At 43.3% G+C, this 19,278-nt stretch overlaps 1 protein-coding gene across 4 annotated transcripts in view; it reads left to right on the top strand.

Moving 5' to 3' along the window:
- The window catches only part of MLLT3 (MLLT3 super elongation complex subunit), a 155,298-nt gene that overhangs the window by 77,799 nt on the left and 58,221 nt on the right, over positions 1–19,278 (top strand). For all 4 annotated transcript variants that reach the window (XM_056848670.1, XM_056848673.1, XM_056848669.1 and 1 more), the window contains exons 5-6: positions 3,808–3,927; positions 14,790–15,395. In XM_056848670.1, coding sequence (XP_056704648.1) covers positions 3,808–3,927; positions 14,790–15,395 — 726 coding nt within the window. The remainder of the gene's footprint in view (positions 1–3,807; positions 3,928–14,789; positions 15,396–19,278) is intronic.

The following is a 19,278-nucleotide window of genomic DNA, read 5'->3' on the forward strand; positions in this document are numbered from 1 at the left end:
GGCCACTGGCACTGCCATCTATGCCATGCCCTCATACCTGTTCTTCATGTCCCCAGCATATCTCGCTGAATGGGGGGACTACTATGGACCTACACCCAGGTTGGATAAAGTCAGAGTTGGTAATACCCGCATAGATCATCGGTGATTACTGCCCCAGCCACCAGGGTTTAAAAAAACATGAAATGCTTTCAATTTACAACAAGTAAAGGTGAACTGTCAAAACTTCCTAGTAAAAACAGCCATCAGGAGGGGGGAAAGTATGTATCGGCCAGGGCAAAGCTAATGTCTTATAACCTCCCCCACTAATCAAGGTCACACCCTATAATAATAATAAATTTATTAATACAGTCAAATCAGACCAGTAAAAAAATTTTTTACCGCAATAAACCTCAGCAGAAAAAATATAAAAGCGACTTTAAAAATATGGAATATATATATATATAAATTTTAAGAACACTTTACATTAAAAACTAGGTGGAGTGAGAAAAGGGTACAATAGGTGCAGATAACATCATTTAAGCAGATATTGATGTAAAAATTAAACAGTGTAGGGGCTAACATGCAGCTCCGTTTGACGCCTTTGAAGGTGTTTATAGGATCTGAGAGGTGACCCTGTTTACCACATCTCACTCTAAGGTTAGTGCCTTGATACAGGGCTCTGATGAGAAAAGCCTCCGGTCTATAGACGTGGGCTCAAGCTTTTCACAGAGGCACACTCTCGAAACTGAGTCAAAAGCCGCTTTAAAATCAACAAAAATGGCAAAGAGTGGCAGGGCTAACTGTTTCTCCACCAGACGTTGAATAACCAAACAGTGATCCGTGGTACAAACCCCTTGCTTAAAACCAGCTTGTTCGATCCCAATTTGCTCTTCCTGTTCTAACCAGGAGGACAACTTGCCGAAAAGATGATTTACATATAGTTTACTGGGTATGCTTAACAAGCTGATTGGCCGATAGTTCGATGGATTGTCCCGACATCCTTTTTGGTGGAAGGGGACTATGATGGCAGTTTCCCAGCCCCTTGGGATTTGGCCAGTAGCATCTATATATAAGTGAAAAGGCTAGCTAATGTGGGGGGGGGGGCACCAGTCCCTATTATTCTTTAGAAGTTCCTTTTTTCTCCTTCCAGAAGGCTTTTATTTTTTTCTTAACTTGAACAATGTTTTTGTATATGTCAGGATGTGTATTGTGAAATTGTGTATATATGACCACTGAGGAAGGCCTCTAAAAGGCTGAAATGTGTCTGGTCAGATTTTGGTCATTTTATATATTAGCATCAACTATATATGTGTTTGTAATTTTTGTAACCATTTATTCTTTTTGCTTTTTGAGAAACCTGTATTTTAGCCCTGTGTTATTAAATACAATTGTGCACACAATACAATAAAAGTATATTTATTTGTTATTACACTAGATAGTGCTAAGCTAGGCTGGCCATATTTCCTTGAGACAAAAATGGGACATTGGGTTAGCAAAAATGGGACGGGTTATGTAATATTAGTGTAACCCGATCGGAGCACTTTTTTATGAGAATTTACCCAGCCATGCCTACATGCAGCATAAGAAATGTTAGAACTGAAGGAAACAAACGTTGGAAGTGTAATAAGGTGCAAAACGGGACAAAATTGACATTTTAATTAAAAAGACAGGACGGCCGGGAAATATGATAAAAATGGGACTGTTCCGTTCAAAAGGGTATGGTCAGCCTATGTTAAGCTCAACCCCTCTGGTTTCCCCTCACTTTCAGGTTGAGTTTGTTTTTCCCCTTTTTTCTTTAGAGTATTCTGGCAGTCATTCTTTGGTGACTAGCCCATACCCACCTCCATGGTAGGTGAGCTTGCTATTCTCCCATGCGGTACTGCACAGAAGCCACGCAGATAAAGAGTGTCGCATTTACCTGTAACTGTTGTTCATCGAGTGGTCTTCTGTGCAGTACCACATTGCTCCCTCCTTTCTCTGCTGTGGGCTACAGTTAGCTGTAATGGTGTTCCTCCACGGCGGTGAAGGGAGGAGCAATCTCCCCGCCTCTGTCACATGACTATTTGGGCAGGAAACCTTCCCGCTCACAGCTTGAGATGGAGGGGAGGGGAGGGGAAGCGCTCCAAGTGCTCTGAAGCTTTGAGAAGTTTAGTAGTCAGATCTCCATAGCTGGTGTAGTCCATGTGCCTGCCTGCACAGAAGACCTCTCAATGAACAACAGTTACAGGTAAGTGCAACACTGTTTTTAGGGGGCACGATCACACGGGAACATGTGACCATTTAGATAGGAATAGTTTCCTCCGACTCCAGTGCACAGCGCCCCCAAGTGATTATTTTAACTAATAACATGTCCATGGCTCATGCACATTCCCAATGTGTGCCTGCACAGAAGACTCTTGATGAACAACAGTTACAGGTAAATGCAACTTTTTCCTTAGGTTGTGGCCAGCTTGTCTTACTTAATACTCGGTGTTTAAATCTGTACATGTTCCATCAGTGGCTTCTTGCAGGCCTCTGGAAAACCTCCTTCACATTTTATTAACTGCTGTGATTGCAGGGAATTTCCTGCTCCAAAGATCAATTGTCTGATTATTGACAACTAGTCAATAATTATTGACAACTAGCTCTTTGTAAGTAATGAAACTGAGTAAACGAACATTCTGCTTCAAAATTACCTATTACTATATACACATTTAATCTTTTTTGAGTTTGTGGCAAGTTAGGTTTTTCAGAACCTAAGAAACTAAGTACGTGACAAAAGTAGTTTGTATCCTGCCAATGTTGCCGGTGTAGCAGGAAAAAAAAAACTACATGAAATTTAGATTTACTCAATTGAATTCAATTTATGGGCACAAACTTTTTAGTAAGGTCTTGACAGCATGCTGAGAATCCACAGCATAGATACCTGGGAGTGGTGCAGGTGCAAAATGGTTTCTGACTCAAAATTTCTGCTTGGATTTGGGATCTGCCATAAACTCTCATCTTGAGGTATGTGAGAAGGCAGTTTACATCCTCTCATTTCCAGGACAAATAGATATGTATATGTTTTTTGATTATTTTTTCCTTCACTGTTGTGCTTTGCTGACAGATTCTAATAGGTGGTGTGTGTGTGTTTATGTATGTATGTGTACAAGCTTATGCTTTCAATTCTTGCAGTTTACATTGAAAGCCAAATGACTTTTAAATAAATTTGATATAGTGAATTACCGTATATACCCATGTATAAGCCGACCCGCGTATAAGCCGAGGTGCCTAATTTCTCCCCAAAAATGGGGAAAAATTAGGCACCCGCGTATAAGCAGAGGGTCGGCTTATAACCCCCCCCCCCATGCGGCCGCTCCCGGCCTGGAAAAGGCGGCGGGGGCGGCTGGGCGGCCTCCCCGCGGCCGCAGGACGCCTCTAATGGCCGCTCCCGGCCTGGAAAAGGCGGCGGGGGCGGCTGGGCGGCCTCCCCGCGGCCGCAGGGCACCTCTAAAGGCCGCTCCCGGCCTGGAAAAGGCGGCGGGGGCGGTTGGGCGGCCTCCTCGCGGCCGCAGGGCGCCTCTGGAGGCCGCTCCCAGCCAGGAAAAGACGGCGGAGGTAAGTTCCCCCCTCCCTCCTCCCTCCTCCCTCTACGGTATTGACCCGCGTATAAGCCGAGTTCGGCTTTTTCAGCCCTTTTTTTGGGCTGAAAAACTCGGCTTATACGCGAGTATATACGGTATGGGCAGAGGAAACCCAAACTGGTAATTTATCCATGGTATTTTAATCATCTACTGCCGAGCCTTGGTTTCTGTACCCATCAATTTTGTAAATGTTACTAATACATTTATTTCTCCTTCATACTAGATCATGGTAATGTCAGATAGTACATCAGCTGCTTCCGGGCAGAGTCTTCATCTCCCCAACCTTCCCAGTAACTCCCTGTCTTTTTCTGAAGTGAAGAAGAAATCATCTCATGGGCCAAAGGTGAGCTATAGCTTGACAAAAGAAACTAGGGCATGTTTCAAGCAACAGTTTGACTGCTGCATGGCCCATCAGCTAATAAATACTTTAAGCAATACTTTAATCAGATGAATGAGGAAACAGCCAAAAGCAAATCAAAGAGAGGCTCATGCTTGAACACCTGGGATTTACTTGCCATTGATTTTTTTAAATTGTGGTTTATTTATAGGGCTCATGCAGAATATGAATGACTGAAACAGTATATTGATGTATTTAAAAAATGTATATCCCATGTTAGACTCAATGCAGTTCACAAAGCAACCAATTGCTTATAGAAAGCCTAGACATTTATACTTTATATGCATCTTATGATGTTTAAAGCAGCAAAATAAGTTCAGACTTATTTTGGCAGATTGAGAATGAGACTGTCATGCTTAGCTAAAGCTAGATTCCAAAATTGGTGCATTATTCAAACATTCTTTCCCATTATATCATGTAGCTTATTTTTTTTTCAAACTTTATTGGCTCTCCTGTTTCAGTGTGACTGTTTCATGCCAGAATATGTATTGTAAAATTACTAATTTTGTATCTGTATTACATGAGCTTTAACAGAGAGACCATAGTTATACAAATGGTTAATCAGCATTTATTTGTGTTTGTCGTTTTAAGGAAGCCAGGATACAAAACTGCCTGCTAATGAATCAGGGCATTGTTCTTTCTTGGCCAGTATTGAGCTGCTCTGATGGGCAGCCCCTCTCCAAGGTCTTGAGCAGAAGCCTGCCCCAGTTCTGCTACCTGCTCTCTTTTCTAAATCCTGGTTTAATATCTTACATCTGCAGTAATCAGTTTGGATTGTTTAATTGAAAGAGGAGTTAGTTTTTTACTTTGTAAAGTCACTTGGAGTTGTGGTTTGTGGGCTTTTTTTCAGTTTTGCTTATAAAACTGTAAATAAAACTTGCTGTACATTGATAGCATACCACATGCATAATGATACAGTATCAAGCAATCATCTATAGTAATGGATTACTGGCCATCATCATATTTGTATGCTCATTATTCTCAATGTTTACCTGCAGCATTTCTTCAAAAAGTAAGGGGGGACTTACAAAGTCTACTTGTGTATATCTGGGCAGCGTGGCCTATTCAGTGTCCCAAACTTAAAAAAATGGTGATGCTGATACTTTTCCAAAACTTGTTTCTGAAACACAAAAACCAATTTGTTGCTCATTTACCCTCTCCATTCTAGCTCAAAGCAGTGAAAAGGGTTAAATAGTTTTCCCTTTAAGGATTGGGTGAGGCCATGGATTAGGTTTGGAAATGCAAATGAATGATGAACTAATTATGTTTTCTATGTGTGTCTGGAAAAATAACTAATAATTTAAGTGTTGCAAAATAATTTACAACCCTTTTGCCATTGTACAGTTGTGTGAAAAAATTCACAGTAAGTATATAGGCTGCAACAGAATATGTTTCAAAGCCGGTGATGTGCAATGTTTAAGGATGCAAGATATTCTGTGACGAAACAACCAACATCTAATTCACTAGAGTGAACTGATGCTGCAAACAAATATATTATAAAATTCTTTATGGCTCCCCAAAAGAGGGGTTTAAATGAAGACACTGTTTTAAATCCTACTGTATGGATATCCCATATGGAAAGAGGGCATATGTTCATTACATAAGCCCTCTAATTGTCACTGCATCACTTCAAAACGTTTCCTTCTGTGGTTTGCTGCAGTATGTAAGATGCTACACATGAATGGCTTCCTATTTGGTTGGATGGTGCCTTTGCATAGCTGGTCTGAATGGACTTTGTCATGCTTCCTTTGATTAGGCTCTGAGGTTACTAACTCCAACCCTGACACAGATAAAGATGAACAATAATTCTGCCTCCTTTAAATAATGAGCAAGGTAATAACTAATTCCAACTTTCCAAAAGGAAACTCTAATTGCTACCTTTGAGGCAGATTACTTTAATGCCCATGTAACATAACATTTTATATTGTCTTGCAATTGAAAATTTTAATGGAGACCACTACTTGAAGCAAAGGATCAATGTCCTAAATTCTGTTGTGGCTGCAAATGGGAGCCAGTATAAAGATTCATATCTTAATTTAGCATTTAAATTTGATGATGATGGTGTTGAAACAAATGCTGATAGGATTCAGACCCTGGAGTTTTGGAGTCTGCTTCCCCCTTTTCAAAAGTAATGAATCCATTTCAGCCCACCGTGGTCTGTGGATACATACCATAGATATTGGCTTGGCTGTTTCGTCCTCTGACTTTCCCAGAAGGCTTGAAGAGAAATAGGTGTTTGCTCTGAAGAAGGTGGGAAACAGGGAGGCACTCCTATCAACCTCTGAACTGCTGCACAAGTGAGAGTTCAAGAGACTAACTGGTGTTCTTCTCACTGATGATTAGACAGCTTCTTCCAGGCAAGTGAGCAGATGATTTTGTTATTGAATGGTGCTGCAGGATCCAGAACACTGAGAATAATGGAAAATTTAATTTCCCATGGCATTTCAGATTCCTGGACTCGGTTGCAATGTCCAAGTTTGACTGCAGTGGTTCCTAGGCTTGCTAAGCTTGGGAATGGGTGGGTGGTCAGGGAAAGGCACCCGAGGAACCCTGCAGTATAGCCTTCATGCTAGATCTGCCCTGCACTCTTATCTGGATTTTGGATTATTTTTCAGATGTCATCCATCCAAAAAAAAAAAAAAAAAAAAAGCAAAAATCCAGATTATTTTCAGATTGGCCAAGTGTTTTTAATAATCTGAATAATCCTGACAGGATTTCTGATAGATTTTCTGGCATGCTTAAGCAAATAATCTGCATTCAGTAATGGTGATCTTGTATGTCATTCTCTCTCAGAGGGTCCAAAGGGCATCCTCATGATGGGTTCTTCCGTTTCCTCTTAACTCGGGAGGCAGGAATCAATATTTAAATTTTCTAGCCTCCTGGGGTAAACGCCCCCTATTGCCATTCTACTTCCTGCCTTTATCGGGAGAGCAGCCTTTTTCACAGCTCTCAGCTAAAAAAGGGATTTTATCTTTTTTATATTCTATCCTACTGCTAAATTCTTTACTTATCTAACTCTCTCTCTCTTTCTTCCTTTCCTAATAGTTTAGGAAAATAGAAAAGGGAAAAGAGGGTAGTCATTTTTACTGCGCAACAAAATGGCCACCGAGCAAGAGGATTCCTATATTGTGCAGGCAGATTTAGATCCTAGCCTTCTGTCGGCGGCTCCACGGAGTTCCCCTCCGGGTTCCAACCAGCCTTCTTGCAGCTATGCAGCCGATTCTAAGGGGAAATCAAAAGTAAAATCAGGCGTGAGCGGCGCCAACAAGCGCAAGAGAGCTGGCTCGTCTACCAACAAACTCGCTAAACGATTCCCCACCACCGCCCGCTCTGCAAAAGCTGTGCCGCCCAAAAGCGGAGAGAATTCCGCAGCATTTCGCAGCGGGGATACTACAGCGGCCGAGTCTACTACTCCCTTACCACCCGAAAGGGGTGAAGTTACTGAGGCTGGCGGCTCGCCCTTGCCTTTGGAAACCCCATCCACAGGCGGCTCGCCTCAAAATCAGGGATGGGACTCATCAGCGGAGACTGCGACTTCTGGTAGGACAATTCCTCCCCTGATCCAAGAGAGCGGTTTGGCCTTTCTAAAAGCAGAGCTCTCCACTTTAATCAGAGACGCCTTTGCAGAAGGCTTACGGATGGCTCAACCTCCTCCTCCTTCCCCTTCTTCTCAGGAGAGCTCCTCCCGGGGGGCAAGGGCTATAGAAACTTCTGCTGATACTGCAAGCAGTAAATCCCTAAGGAAATAATTTCAGTACACAGCCACTGATCGTTTTAACTTATGCAAATTTACTTATATTTTTTCACAATATGCACATGTATATGCGTAGCACTCTTCTCACTAAAGTTCTGAGCTGCAAATAGCCTAAACGTGTTGAAAATTATAGGCTTAAAACTCTATGTACATAAACAATTTTCTTCAAATAATACATTCATCTCAGAACATACAAGCCCCCGGGGGAATCATTCTTACAACCAGCAGTCGGGTCGCAAAGTCTTATTGGATATATTTCAATTCGCCACAACTCAGGCAGTATAAATCAAGATTGTTTCCAATCGCGGTCAGCTGATCCCGCGTAAACCAATCCGGTGGCTCCAATCCCGTTCCTGCTGGTAAGCCGGTTTCAAACGCTAGCTTCTGTAACTTCGCGTTGTTGTTGTTATGGTAATTATGGCACAAAATATGGTTACAAGTTCCCGGTTGTCTTATCCTTGTTTCGCAGAGTAAACTTCGCTTCATCAGACTGTGCCCTTATTCATTTCTAAAACATTAACAACATATGAGTATATACTATTGCCTAACACCCCCACCCTTGTGTAAATACAATTGTGAATAATAGTGAACTTATCCTACCTGACTGCAGCCTTGCAGTTCACAGGCATGACCCATAGTCTCTATTTCTTAGTAACATGCACTGTGGCCTTTCTTTAAATAACATCTACCAGGTGTTGATACTCAAGTCTGCTGGGATACGTATCCTGTGTAAACTTCTATGACAATGTAATTAATTGTATAAATATATTTTTTTGATTTTTAAGATATAAATATTTTAAACAGACTTTTAAGAAAAATTACAGAACATGATTCCTATAAATACATAAAAGGACGTCAAGACCAAGTTTAATGGGTAAATGTGATGAATTAAAATGCAATAAATATGATTAATAATTTAATTGTAATTAATTTTATAAATAACTAGACAGATCTAAAGCTGAATTTAACCCATAGGGATGGATAGAGTGAAACAAATGAATGAACCTTGCCTCTTGCTGGCATAGGATTCTCTCAGCATTGACATAGGGGCCTTTTTGTATTTGCCAAATGGCAAAAAATTGTAAATCAATATCTCTATGTCCTTTTTCTATGAAGTGGGGGACCATGGGAGCCTCTAATACCTTGTTGCGAATTCTAGACCGATGTTCCCCTATCCTATACTTTAATGATCTAAGGGTTTTACCAATGTAAATTAAATTACAAACACATTTGATGATATAAATTATTCCCTTTGAATCACAATTAGTAAAAGATTTAAGTACAAAACGAAATCCTGTTTGTTGGCAAACAAATTCTTTCACTGGTAGTGATAGATGACATTGAACACATCTTCCACATGAAAAATGGCCTCTAATAATAGGCTGGACCTGCTTTTTTGCACTAAAATCCGATTGTATAAGGTGGTCCCTAATCGCTTGAGTTTTTTTTAAACCTATTTTAGGTAAGGAATTGCACCCAGGGATATCCCCAATTATGTGCCAATTATTGTAAATTATTGCTTTTATTGCTGGAGCTAAGTGTGTATAAGTTAAAGAAAAGGATAATGATTTACTCTCATTGATTTTTTTATCTTTTAATAGCTGTTCTCGATTCATGTTCCTAGCCCTATGAAATGCTCTTTCCACTATGCATTCAGGATAACCCCTAGTTACTAAAGATCCCCTTAGTTCACTGGCTGCTGTCAAAAAGTCTTGTTCTCTTGTGGAATTTCTTTTAAGGCGGACGAATTGGCTGTAGGGGAGGCTATTTTTTAAATGAGAAGGATGGAAGGAGCCATAATTAAGAAGTGAATTTTTATCAGTATTTTTCTTATACGCACGTACAGCTATTTTACCTTCTGCATTGTATTATTTGAAGAAAATTGTTTATGTACATAGAGTTTTAAGCCTATAATTTTCAACACGTTTAGGCTGTTTGCAGCTCAGAACTTTAGTGAGAAGAGTGCTACGCATATACATGTGCATATTGTGAAAAAATATAAGTAAATTTGCATAAGTTAAAACGATCAGTGGCTGTGTACTGAAATTATTTCCTTAGGGATTTACTAGCTTTGTATCGATACTGCAAGCAGGGCAGATACTTCTGGGGATAGTAGATGGCCCACAAAGGCGGCTTTAAAAGACACTTCTGGGTCTCAGTCTTACCAGATGCAAGGTGGCAACTCCTCAGCCTCATCTGGTGATGAGAATTCTGATAAAGAGGAGGGAGAGTTCAGTTCTGATGGAGAGGATATTATTGAGCAACCCAAACAATCCAGAATTTTTAATGCAGAGGAATTTCCTCTTTTACTGTCCAAACCCTTAACAGCCCTAGACTTGGCAGAGGATTCTGAAGCTTCTCGCCCAAAGAGAAAAAAGGGAACCAAGGAATTCTTCCATATGCATGACACCCCAGACAGGGTAGTCCCAGTACCAGACTACTTCTTAACCCTTATGAAATCAGAGTGGGAGAAGCCAATGGCTTCCAAGCAATTCCCACTCACATCAAAAAAGTTTTATAACATTGACCGTAACACCTCAGAGTTACTGAAAGTACCCCTTGTGGAAGCACCAGTTACTGCATTACACACATCTGATCTGGTAACTGAAGAAGGCCAAGCTATGATCAGGGACCCTGCAGATAGGAAAGCAGAGCTAGCATGTAAAAAAGCTCATGAGGCTTCTGCTCTAGCTATCAGCACTTCCATTACCTCTGCACTAGTTTCTAGGGCAGCTATTATTTGGGCAAGAAAACTGGCACAGCTCATTCCTCAGGAGGAGAAGCAGGCCTGTGAAGGGGTATCTAGACTTCTGAGAGCAGTCTCCTTTCTAGCTGATTCTACACTAGACACTATGTCTTGCTGCTAGAGCCTTAGCCACCTCATCAGCAGCCAGACGATCACTGTGGTTACGCCCTTGGCAGATCGAACATAATTCAAAATCTGTCCTCATGGGCTTCCTTTATCAAGGGAAGAGGCTCTTTGGGGATAAGTTGGACCCCATTCTCATTGAGACCAAGGATAAAAAGAAAGCCTTACCTAAGAGCCTTCCAAAAGAATCCAGGGGCTTCTCCCAATCCACTTCCTTTAGAACTTACCACACTTTTCAGAAATACAGACCTGATCAGCGCGGGTTTCAATGGAACCAAAACCGCAGCTCCTTTCGTAGAGGAGGGAGGTTCAATAGGACAACAAAGTTCTCCCTTTTCCAAGGCAGCAAAGGGGATAAACCCAGCTGCCAAAACAAGTAATGACGCCATATCTCCTCCTGTGGGAGGAAGGCTCAGCCTGTTTCTTCCTCAATGGTCTTCCTACCATCCAGACCAGTGGGTAGAGAGCATCATCACTCACGGCTACAAAATAGAATTTTCATGCATACCACCCAACAGAGTAGTTGTATCCCCAACTTCAAAGAACAAACTCAAACTACAAACGACCTCAGAAGCCATACAGCACCTATCAAGCATAAAAGCCATAGAGATAGTCCCTCCAATGGAGCGCTCATCAGGAATTTATTCTATTTTCTTTACCGTTCCCAAAAGGGACGGGGGATGGAGACCCATTGTAGATCTCAATTTTTTGAACAAGCTCATTCCCTTAAAACGTTTCCAGATGGAAACACTGAGGTCAGTCACAGAGGCTCTTCGACCATTGGACTTTCTAACATCCATAGATCTCACCGAAGCTTATCTACATATTCTCATTTACCTCACACACCGCCGCTTCCTCAGATTCCTGTATCAGGGAATGCATTTCCAATTCAGGGCCCTCCCATTCGGATTAACTTCCGCTTTGAGGGTATTCACCAAAGTGTTAGTGACGCTCATAGCAGTTCTACGCAGAGAGGGGATCAGAATATACCCTTATCTCGACGACATACTAGTATGCGCAGACTCAAAACAGCAAAGTCTAGAACACACGCAGAGGGTAATAGAATTGTCGACAAGTCACGGTTTCATCATCAACTACAAAAAGAGCCAATTATCTCCTGCCCAAAGACTGAGACACCTTGGAGTAGACATAGACACAAAACACAGCAAACTCTACCTCACACAAGAAAAGGTACATCTAATCACTTCCCCGGCCAAAAAAGCATACACTTCCGATCCTCCAAGCTAATGTCCCTAGCAAAGCTTCAGGGGCACATGGTAGCATGTATCCCGACCATTGGGCGCACTTGCATGCAAGGCCTCTATAATGGCTTCTCAGACCTTACCAGGGAGACATCCAGCAGAAAAGAGACAAAAATGTCCTACTTTCCAAGGAAGCAAAAAAGAGTTTACAATGGTGGTCTGTTCCAAGAAACCTATCCAAGGGACTTCTGTTTATCCGCCCCATCCCAATACAGATACACACAGACGCTTGCCCTACAGGTTGGGGGGCAACACTACAGGATCTCCCGGCACAGGGCACTTGGAATCCCCAGGAGCAAAAACTGCACATAAACATTCTCGAAATCAGGTCAATCTTCAGAACTCTTCAGCCTTCCATCCTCAAATCCAGGGAAAGGACGTTCTAATCAGGACGGACAATGTTAGCTGCAAAGGCACACTTAAACAAGCAGGGGGGATCGAGGTCCTCAGCCCTACACAGAGAAGCACTGAACATACTGACATGGGCCAAGAGCAACCTGGCCTCCCTCTCAGCCGAACACATACAGGGCTCTGTCAACATCCAAGCCGATTGGCTCAGCGAGGCAGAGTGGTCCCTTCATCCGGAAGTTTTTCACATAATCACTCAGAAATTCAGAACACCACAGGTGGACCTGTTTGCCACAAACAACAACAACCAATTGAACAGGTTCTTCACCAGGTACAAGCAACAGGGAGCAGAGCAGACAGATGCACTGATAGCCCCGTTGCCCAACGAACTGCTATATGCGTTCCCTCCCCTCCCTCTCATACCAAGAGTCCTGAGAAGGGTACATCTCCTAAAAGCACACGTATTGTTCATAGCTCCATTTTGGCCCAGACGACCATGGTTTTCATCCCTAGTGCAGATGTCGAACAACCATTATTGGAGACTACCAGAGAGGCAGGACTTACTGATTCAAGCCCAGTATGTCATCCCAATCCAGAATGGTACAAAATGACCGTCTGGGAATTGAACAACAAAGACTATCAACTTAGGTTATAATGCAGACATCATCCACATCATTCAGGCAGCACACAGGCCTTCTACCCAAAGAATTTACAATGCCTCTTGGAAGGCTTTCACCAGATGGTGTAGACGCAAGGTGATCAATTCTCTCAAACCTAGAACTGCAGGTATCCTATCCTTCTTGCAAGAGGGACATAAGATGGGCCTGTCCACTTCCACTCTTCGCAGACAGCTGGCCTCCATAGCTACCTTAGTTCCTAGGGTAGCGGGTTATAGATTAACAAAACACCCTCACATAAAATCCTTCCTTAGGGGTCTGAACCTCATTTCTCCTCTGGTCAGACACAGGTTCCCCACCTGGAGCCTTCACACTGTGTTAACTGCCTTCACCAAACCTCCGTTTGAGCCATTCACACAAGGAGGTCTCAAATGATTGAGAATGAAAACCTTATTCCTAATGGCGGTCACATCTGCTCGCAGAGTCTCAGAAATGGGAGCGCTCTCAATCAGACCTGGGCTCATTACATTCCACAAAGACAAAGTAGTCCTCCGACACGATCGATCCTTTATTCCAAAATGCAATTCAAAGTTCCACAGAGATCAGGACATCGTTTTGCCGTCCTTCTGTCCCAATCCCAAAACTCCCAAAGAAAAGGCTTGGCACACCTTAGATTTACGAAGAGCATTACACACATACATTTCTCGTACTCAATCCATTCGTCTTTCAGACGCACTATTCATTAACATTTCATCTCCTAACAAAGGCAAGCCGATGTCTAGGGCATCCATTAGTCGCAACATCTCACTCTGCATCAGAACCGCCTGTCTAGAGAGTAGACTTCCTATTCCAGGGGGCATTACTGCCCTCTCTGTCAGAAGCGCAGCCACCTCTACGGCCTTTGACAGACAGGCTCCAATAGAGGAGATTTGCAAGGCCGCCACTTGGTCTTCAGTATCCACCTTCGTTAGACATTACAAGTTAGACCTTTACTCTTCAGCAGAAGCCGCTTTCGGCAGAAGGGTACTGCAGAGCATAATCCAAGACGTCTAACCGTCCCATGAGTGAGACTGCTCTTGTATGTCCCATCATGAAGATGCCCTTTGGACCCTCTGAGAGAGAAAGAGCCTTGGGTACTTACCGTGAAGGCTTCTTCTGCTCAAAGGGACAAAGGGCATCTTGCCCGCCCTTACAGCTAATATGGATAGTTGTTGAGTTACGGTTGCAGGTTTCTTCAAAAGTTAGTCGATTCTTGCTGTCTTAGCATCCTTCCAGGGAGTGAATTCCTCTAGAGTTGTACATACCTTGTTTCTTTCAGTGTTCTAGTTAACGATATAAGGCTTGGAAAGTTTTCGAATGGCAATAAGGGGCGTTTACCCCAGGAGGCTAGAAAACTTAAATATTGATTCCTGCCTCCCGAGTTAAGAGGAAACGGAAGCACCCATCATTAAGATGCCTTTTGTCCCTCTGAGCAGAAGAAGCCTTCACGGTAAGTACCCAAGGCTCTTTCCCTTCCTTGATTTTATGAGGTTCTGAGATTTTGTTTAAGGTAGTGTGTTTCTCATGTACATATTCATTACAGTATATGTTAAACCATTCCTTTGATCTAGAAAATTCTAAATTTTGTTGTGCTTTGGCTGGTAGACATTTCAACACAAATTCACAAAGATATTTTGATGTGTGTTGCCTATACTAACTCTTACTGGGAGACAAAATCATGTGACCATTCTGTGCAAACAACATGTAGACTGTATTTTCACTGCTTCATTCATCTGTATTAATTTATTCTCTAGTTTTTGAAACCAAGGAAAGCAGTTCACTGCATCACTCCCTGCCGGTACATAATTACCATTCATTCACAAGCTTTGCTGAAGTGAATAGAAGATGCATAGTAGCACTAACTGTTGTATCTTAAGTTTAGTTTTTTGATGTTAATTTTGTAATTTCCATTGTTGCAGGACCCAAGTAAGAATATAAGCACTAGCAGCAGCAGTAATTGTAACAGTTTTTCAAAGCCCCATAAATTAACAAAGGAGCACAAGGAGAAACCCTCTAAAGACTCTAAGGAACATAAAAGTGCCTTCAAAGAACCTTCCAGGGAACATAACAAATCTTCCAAAGAATCCTCTAAGAAACCCAAAGAAAACAAACCACTAAAGGATGAAAAAATAGTTCCTAAGATGGCCTTCAAGGAACCCAAACCTATGTCAAAGGAGCCAAAATCTGAAAATAACATCCTTACCATAACAAGTGGACAGCAGCAAGAAAAGAAGGCCCCTACAAAAAGGCCTCCTGGTATGGATTCTGAGGATCTTGCCGCCAAAAAGAGGAAAAAAAGTGGCTCAGAAACTTTATTTAAAAGTTTTTCTAGTGCTCCGCCACTGATTCTCACTTGTTCTGCTGCTGACAAAAAACAAATAAAGGATAAGTCTCAGTTTAAGATTGGGAAAGTCAAAATGGAAAGTGAGACACTGGAGAAGAAGAAATCCAGTTTGCCACCATTTGATGATATTGTGGACCCTAATGATTCCGATATGGAGGAGAACATGTCCTCGAAATCTGAAGTAAGGCTTTGTACTCTTCATTACTTTGCTACCTTGTTGTGCATTTTCCTTTATTTCTCTTTTAAAACAAATGAGAGACATGCCTATCTTGTACATGTGTTTATAGAAATCATGGAAATTGGTTTCCACTGCCTTTATTTTACAGGTTTTGACTGCTTTATTCTTGGTCCTCCAGGGTATTGCATAAGTTTGTTGCTTTATTAATAATTATATAGGAATGTGAGTGAATGTGGACTTTTCGATGCGATTGTTTCTTGTATCTGGTTTGGGTTCAGAGAGATTGGTATTTTGATCTTGTTATATTTCCTAATAGTAAATGCTAATTCAAAGGAAATAATAGTACATTCAAACTGAGCTTTGAAAGGAAAAGATTAAATACATCTGTGTATGACAGAAGTGGCTTGTAGCCGTCTTGAGGCCTCTTCAAGTCTGAATCACATAGGTTTGTTCATCATCTCTGAATTTTTCTATGTGTGGAACAGGACTTGCCTGTTTCTCCCCTCCCATTGCAACCCACAGACCTCCATGAAATGCTACTGATAGGGGACTCTGAGATATGACATGGGGGGGGGGGTCTGCAGTGGGAATCGGTGCAGCTTACTAGTTTACTCTGGATCCAAGCTTATGTCTCAGTGACTTTCAGGCAAATGTATGAGCAATATTTTATGCTGAGTGATTCAAAAGTTGGATATGTGATGGCCGAACTGTGATAGCTGAGAAATGCATGTTATCACTTGATACTACCATTAATTAGTAGGGCTGTGTATATCGGGTTTACCAAACTGAAAATAAACCCGAAAAAAGGAATTTCGGCTTTTCCGGATTTATTGAAATAGAGAATAAAGCCTAAGCTGAAGAGCTAATCACCGAATCAGCCAAATAGGTATTTGGTTTATTCGGCCTTCAGCTTTCACAAGGCTTTTCTCTATGGGATCTTTTTAGGAGCTCTGCGGGGCATTTTTCGAGGTAGTTACCAAATTTTAAAGGTAGCTGCAAGGGACTCTCCTTGCATGAACATCGAAGTTTGGTACAGTTTGAGACAGGGAGCCCCTGAAAGGGTCGCCCCCTTCTTCATAGAAAAGCAGAATGGGTATTTGGCTTATTTCAGGTCCAATAAACCTGAACTTGAAAGTTACTGATTTTTGTTGTTGTTGTTGCACAGCCCTATTAATTAGTGATTCTTGCTTCAGACATGCATGTTTCTGTGGAACGTATGAATGGGCCCCTGTATACACAAAAACTGAAAACAAATGGAAAAAAACAGAATCTTCTTTTAGCATCTTGTGTTCTGGCAATAATCTAGAACTTGTTGCTTTCGTACTAGATAAAAAAATATTAAACAGGCCTTTCTTCCTGGAAAGTGTTCTTAGGATTACAGCCCATATGAATAGTGTTGAACAGAACCAGACAAGGAATATAGTAAAAGCTTTTAGGTTTGTGCTGGGGGGCGGGGGCGGATACTGAATGGGCAAACAAAGGCTGGCAGGATTGTGGCAGCAAACTATAGAGAACTGTTGTCATCTCAACCAGATGTTGAAAGATTTAGCTGAAAAGAGCAGAGAAAAGAAAGTGGGGCAGCCCATTCCAGGGGGGGGGGTAGAAATGCAGCGGCCAGGAGCAGCACAGCTGTGCCACCTCCTCAGAGACGTCCCAGCCGCAGAACAAAATTAAAATGGGAAGAAAATTTTAAAAACCAGTGTAAATCCTCCATGGAGTTACATGGGACTGAGATAGCAAAACAGTTGTTGTAGCAACACTGCAGTGTGAAGGGGCATTTCCAGGGCAAAGGGGGTTTGGAAGTTGACTAATGTCAGCACCACCCCTAGAAATGTCCTGGGAATGCCCCCCACCAACACCAGCATGGGCTTTCCCTTCTGGGATTTCGCTGCCGGCGTGGTAGTGGTGGAGGCCCATGCAGCTCCATTGCTCCCCAGCGCCGACGTGTTTGCCCCTGCACTGGCATCTGTGACACTTTGCACCATGATAAAGTGAAACAGATGCCCGCGCAGGGTCATGCCGCCTCCTGAGGAGCATCTCTCCCCCCCCCCCAGTCAGGATTACATGGTTAGAAATCAAGAATACTGTAAAGATCTGGGTGAATTGTGAAAGGCCACAGGGTCTATTTTCATGATGAAATCATATTGTCAGAGATGGAAGAAAAATAGATTGCATCATTTCTTCCAACACAGTCGTTAAGCAGATAGCAGTAGTACCAACACTGATTGAATGATGGGCAGTAGTACCAACACTGATTGAATGATGGACAAGGATGAAGTAGGTCAGTGATGGCGAACCTTTTAGAGACCGAGTGCCCAAACCGCAACCCAAAACCCACTTATTTATCGCTGAGTGCCAATGCGGCAATTTAACCTGAATACTGAGGTTTTAGTTTAGAAAAAACAACTCATACGTTAACATCTTTTGCCTTAAAGGAAAAACACAATAACAGAGCTTTCAATGATACAAACAACTTTTTATTGAAAGGTAAACGTTTGCATTTGGCATGCTTTTGAACAATTAATGTGATTTTTGCTGTTGTGTGGATGCTGATAATTTGTCTACCCTTGGCTCATACTTTGCAAGTTTGAGAGCAACACATGCAGCACTCAGGTCATCTGTTAGTCTGAAGCTGCCTTATACTGAATCAGACCCTTGGAAGGTGGCGAGGGGCAGGAGTTCCATTTCTTCTTCTGAGACAGTCTTAGAAAGAGTGAGGGACGGATTTGACATTAGAAAGTTACCAGGTATGGAGGCCAGCTTGATGCCTGCTTGCAGCCAGCTGTCTTGTAAATACACACACACCATGCATTCTTTTGGGACAAATGGATTTTCGATGTTAATTGATGACAGTGTTCTGCTAAGGCCATATCTAGAGCCAAGACAAATTGAGCACACAAGCATGCTGAGCAACACGGAGCTTGGTCTGCAAGCAGTTTTATAAGGGGAAGCTTTGAAGAAGCCCCCCCCCTTCATTATGCCTTTAAAGAGGAGTGCCAGCAAGTCCCATACCCCATCATACCCCTTCACTTGCCCTGAGTTGGCACCTTGCTCATATAGCCACCAGTCACCCTCTTCCTCTCCTTGTCTGGAGATTTTTCCCAGAGGGCAGGGCCCTCGTCCTTGCCCTCTCCGCGCTCTCCCACCCGCCCCGAGCTTTTCCTGCTCGGGGCGAGCCTTCCCTCCGTCAGGCATTCCTTCCCCAAGCCTGCTCTCTTCCCCAGTGACGGTAGGACCAGGCTCCTCGTTGCCCCGGTAGTTGCCCTGGGGCCCTTCCCCTCTGCCATGCTCCCTCTCCCCCCAGACAGCTGATAGGCGGGCTCGCCGGCGTTCCTCTGGGTCCCCGGCTTTCTGGCTGTCTCGGGGACCTCGGTTGCTGCGGCCGCCGCTGCACCCGGCTTGTGGGGCGCGGCCCATCCAGGCTGTTTTCCTAGCTCGTCAGCTGACAGGCGGGCTTGTCGACAGCTGCAGGGCCCCCCGGCTTGTCCGCCTGTGCACGGGGTGGCGACTCCAGCAGGCGACCGCTTGCCGCCTCTCCAGACGTCTTCCCCGGTGAGTGGGGGTTTGCGGGCTTCCCCCCCTCCCTCGGGGTCTGCCGTTGGGGCCTGGGGAGGGCTGGACGTCCCGGGAGCCTGGGCAAGTGGGCAACCCGGGACACAGAGCAAGGAGAAGTGTGTCCGCGCTGACCCCTGAGCCACGGCCCCTCCCAAGAAAGTTTCCCCGGCTCTCGGGGAAAGAAGGAGGCGAACTTACCGGGCTGGCTTGGTCTGCTCCCCCCCTTCTCCTCCTCTCCCTTTGCGCACCTCGGAGGAACCGCGCGTGCCAGCAGAGAGGGCAACGCGTGCCGGAAGTGGCACGTGTGCCATAGGTTCACCAACACGGAAGT

Source organism: Euleptes europaea, chromosome 4 (assembly GCF_029931775.1).
Source record: "Euleptes europaea isolate rEulEur1 chromosome 4, rEulEur1.hap1, whole genome shotgun sequence".
Lineage (NCBI taxonomy): Eukaryota > Metazoa > Chordata > Lepidosauria > Squamata > Sphaerodactylidae > Euleptes > Euleptes europaea.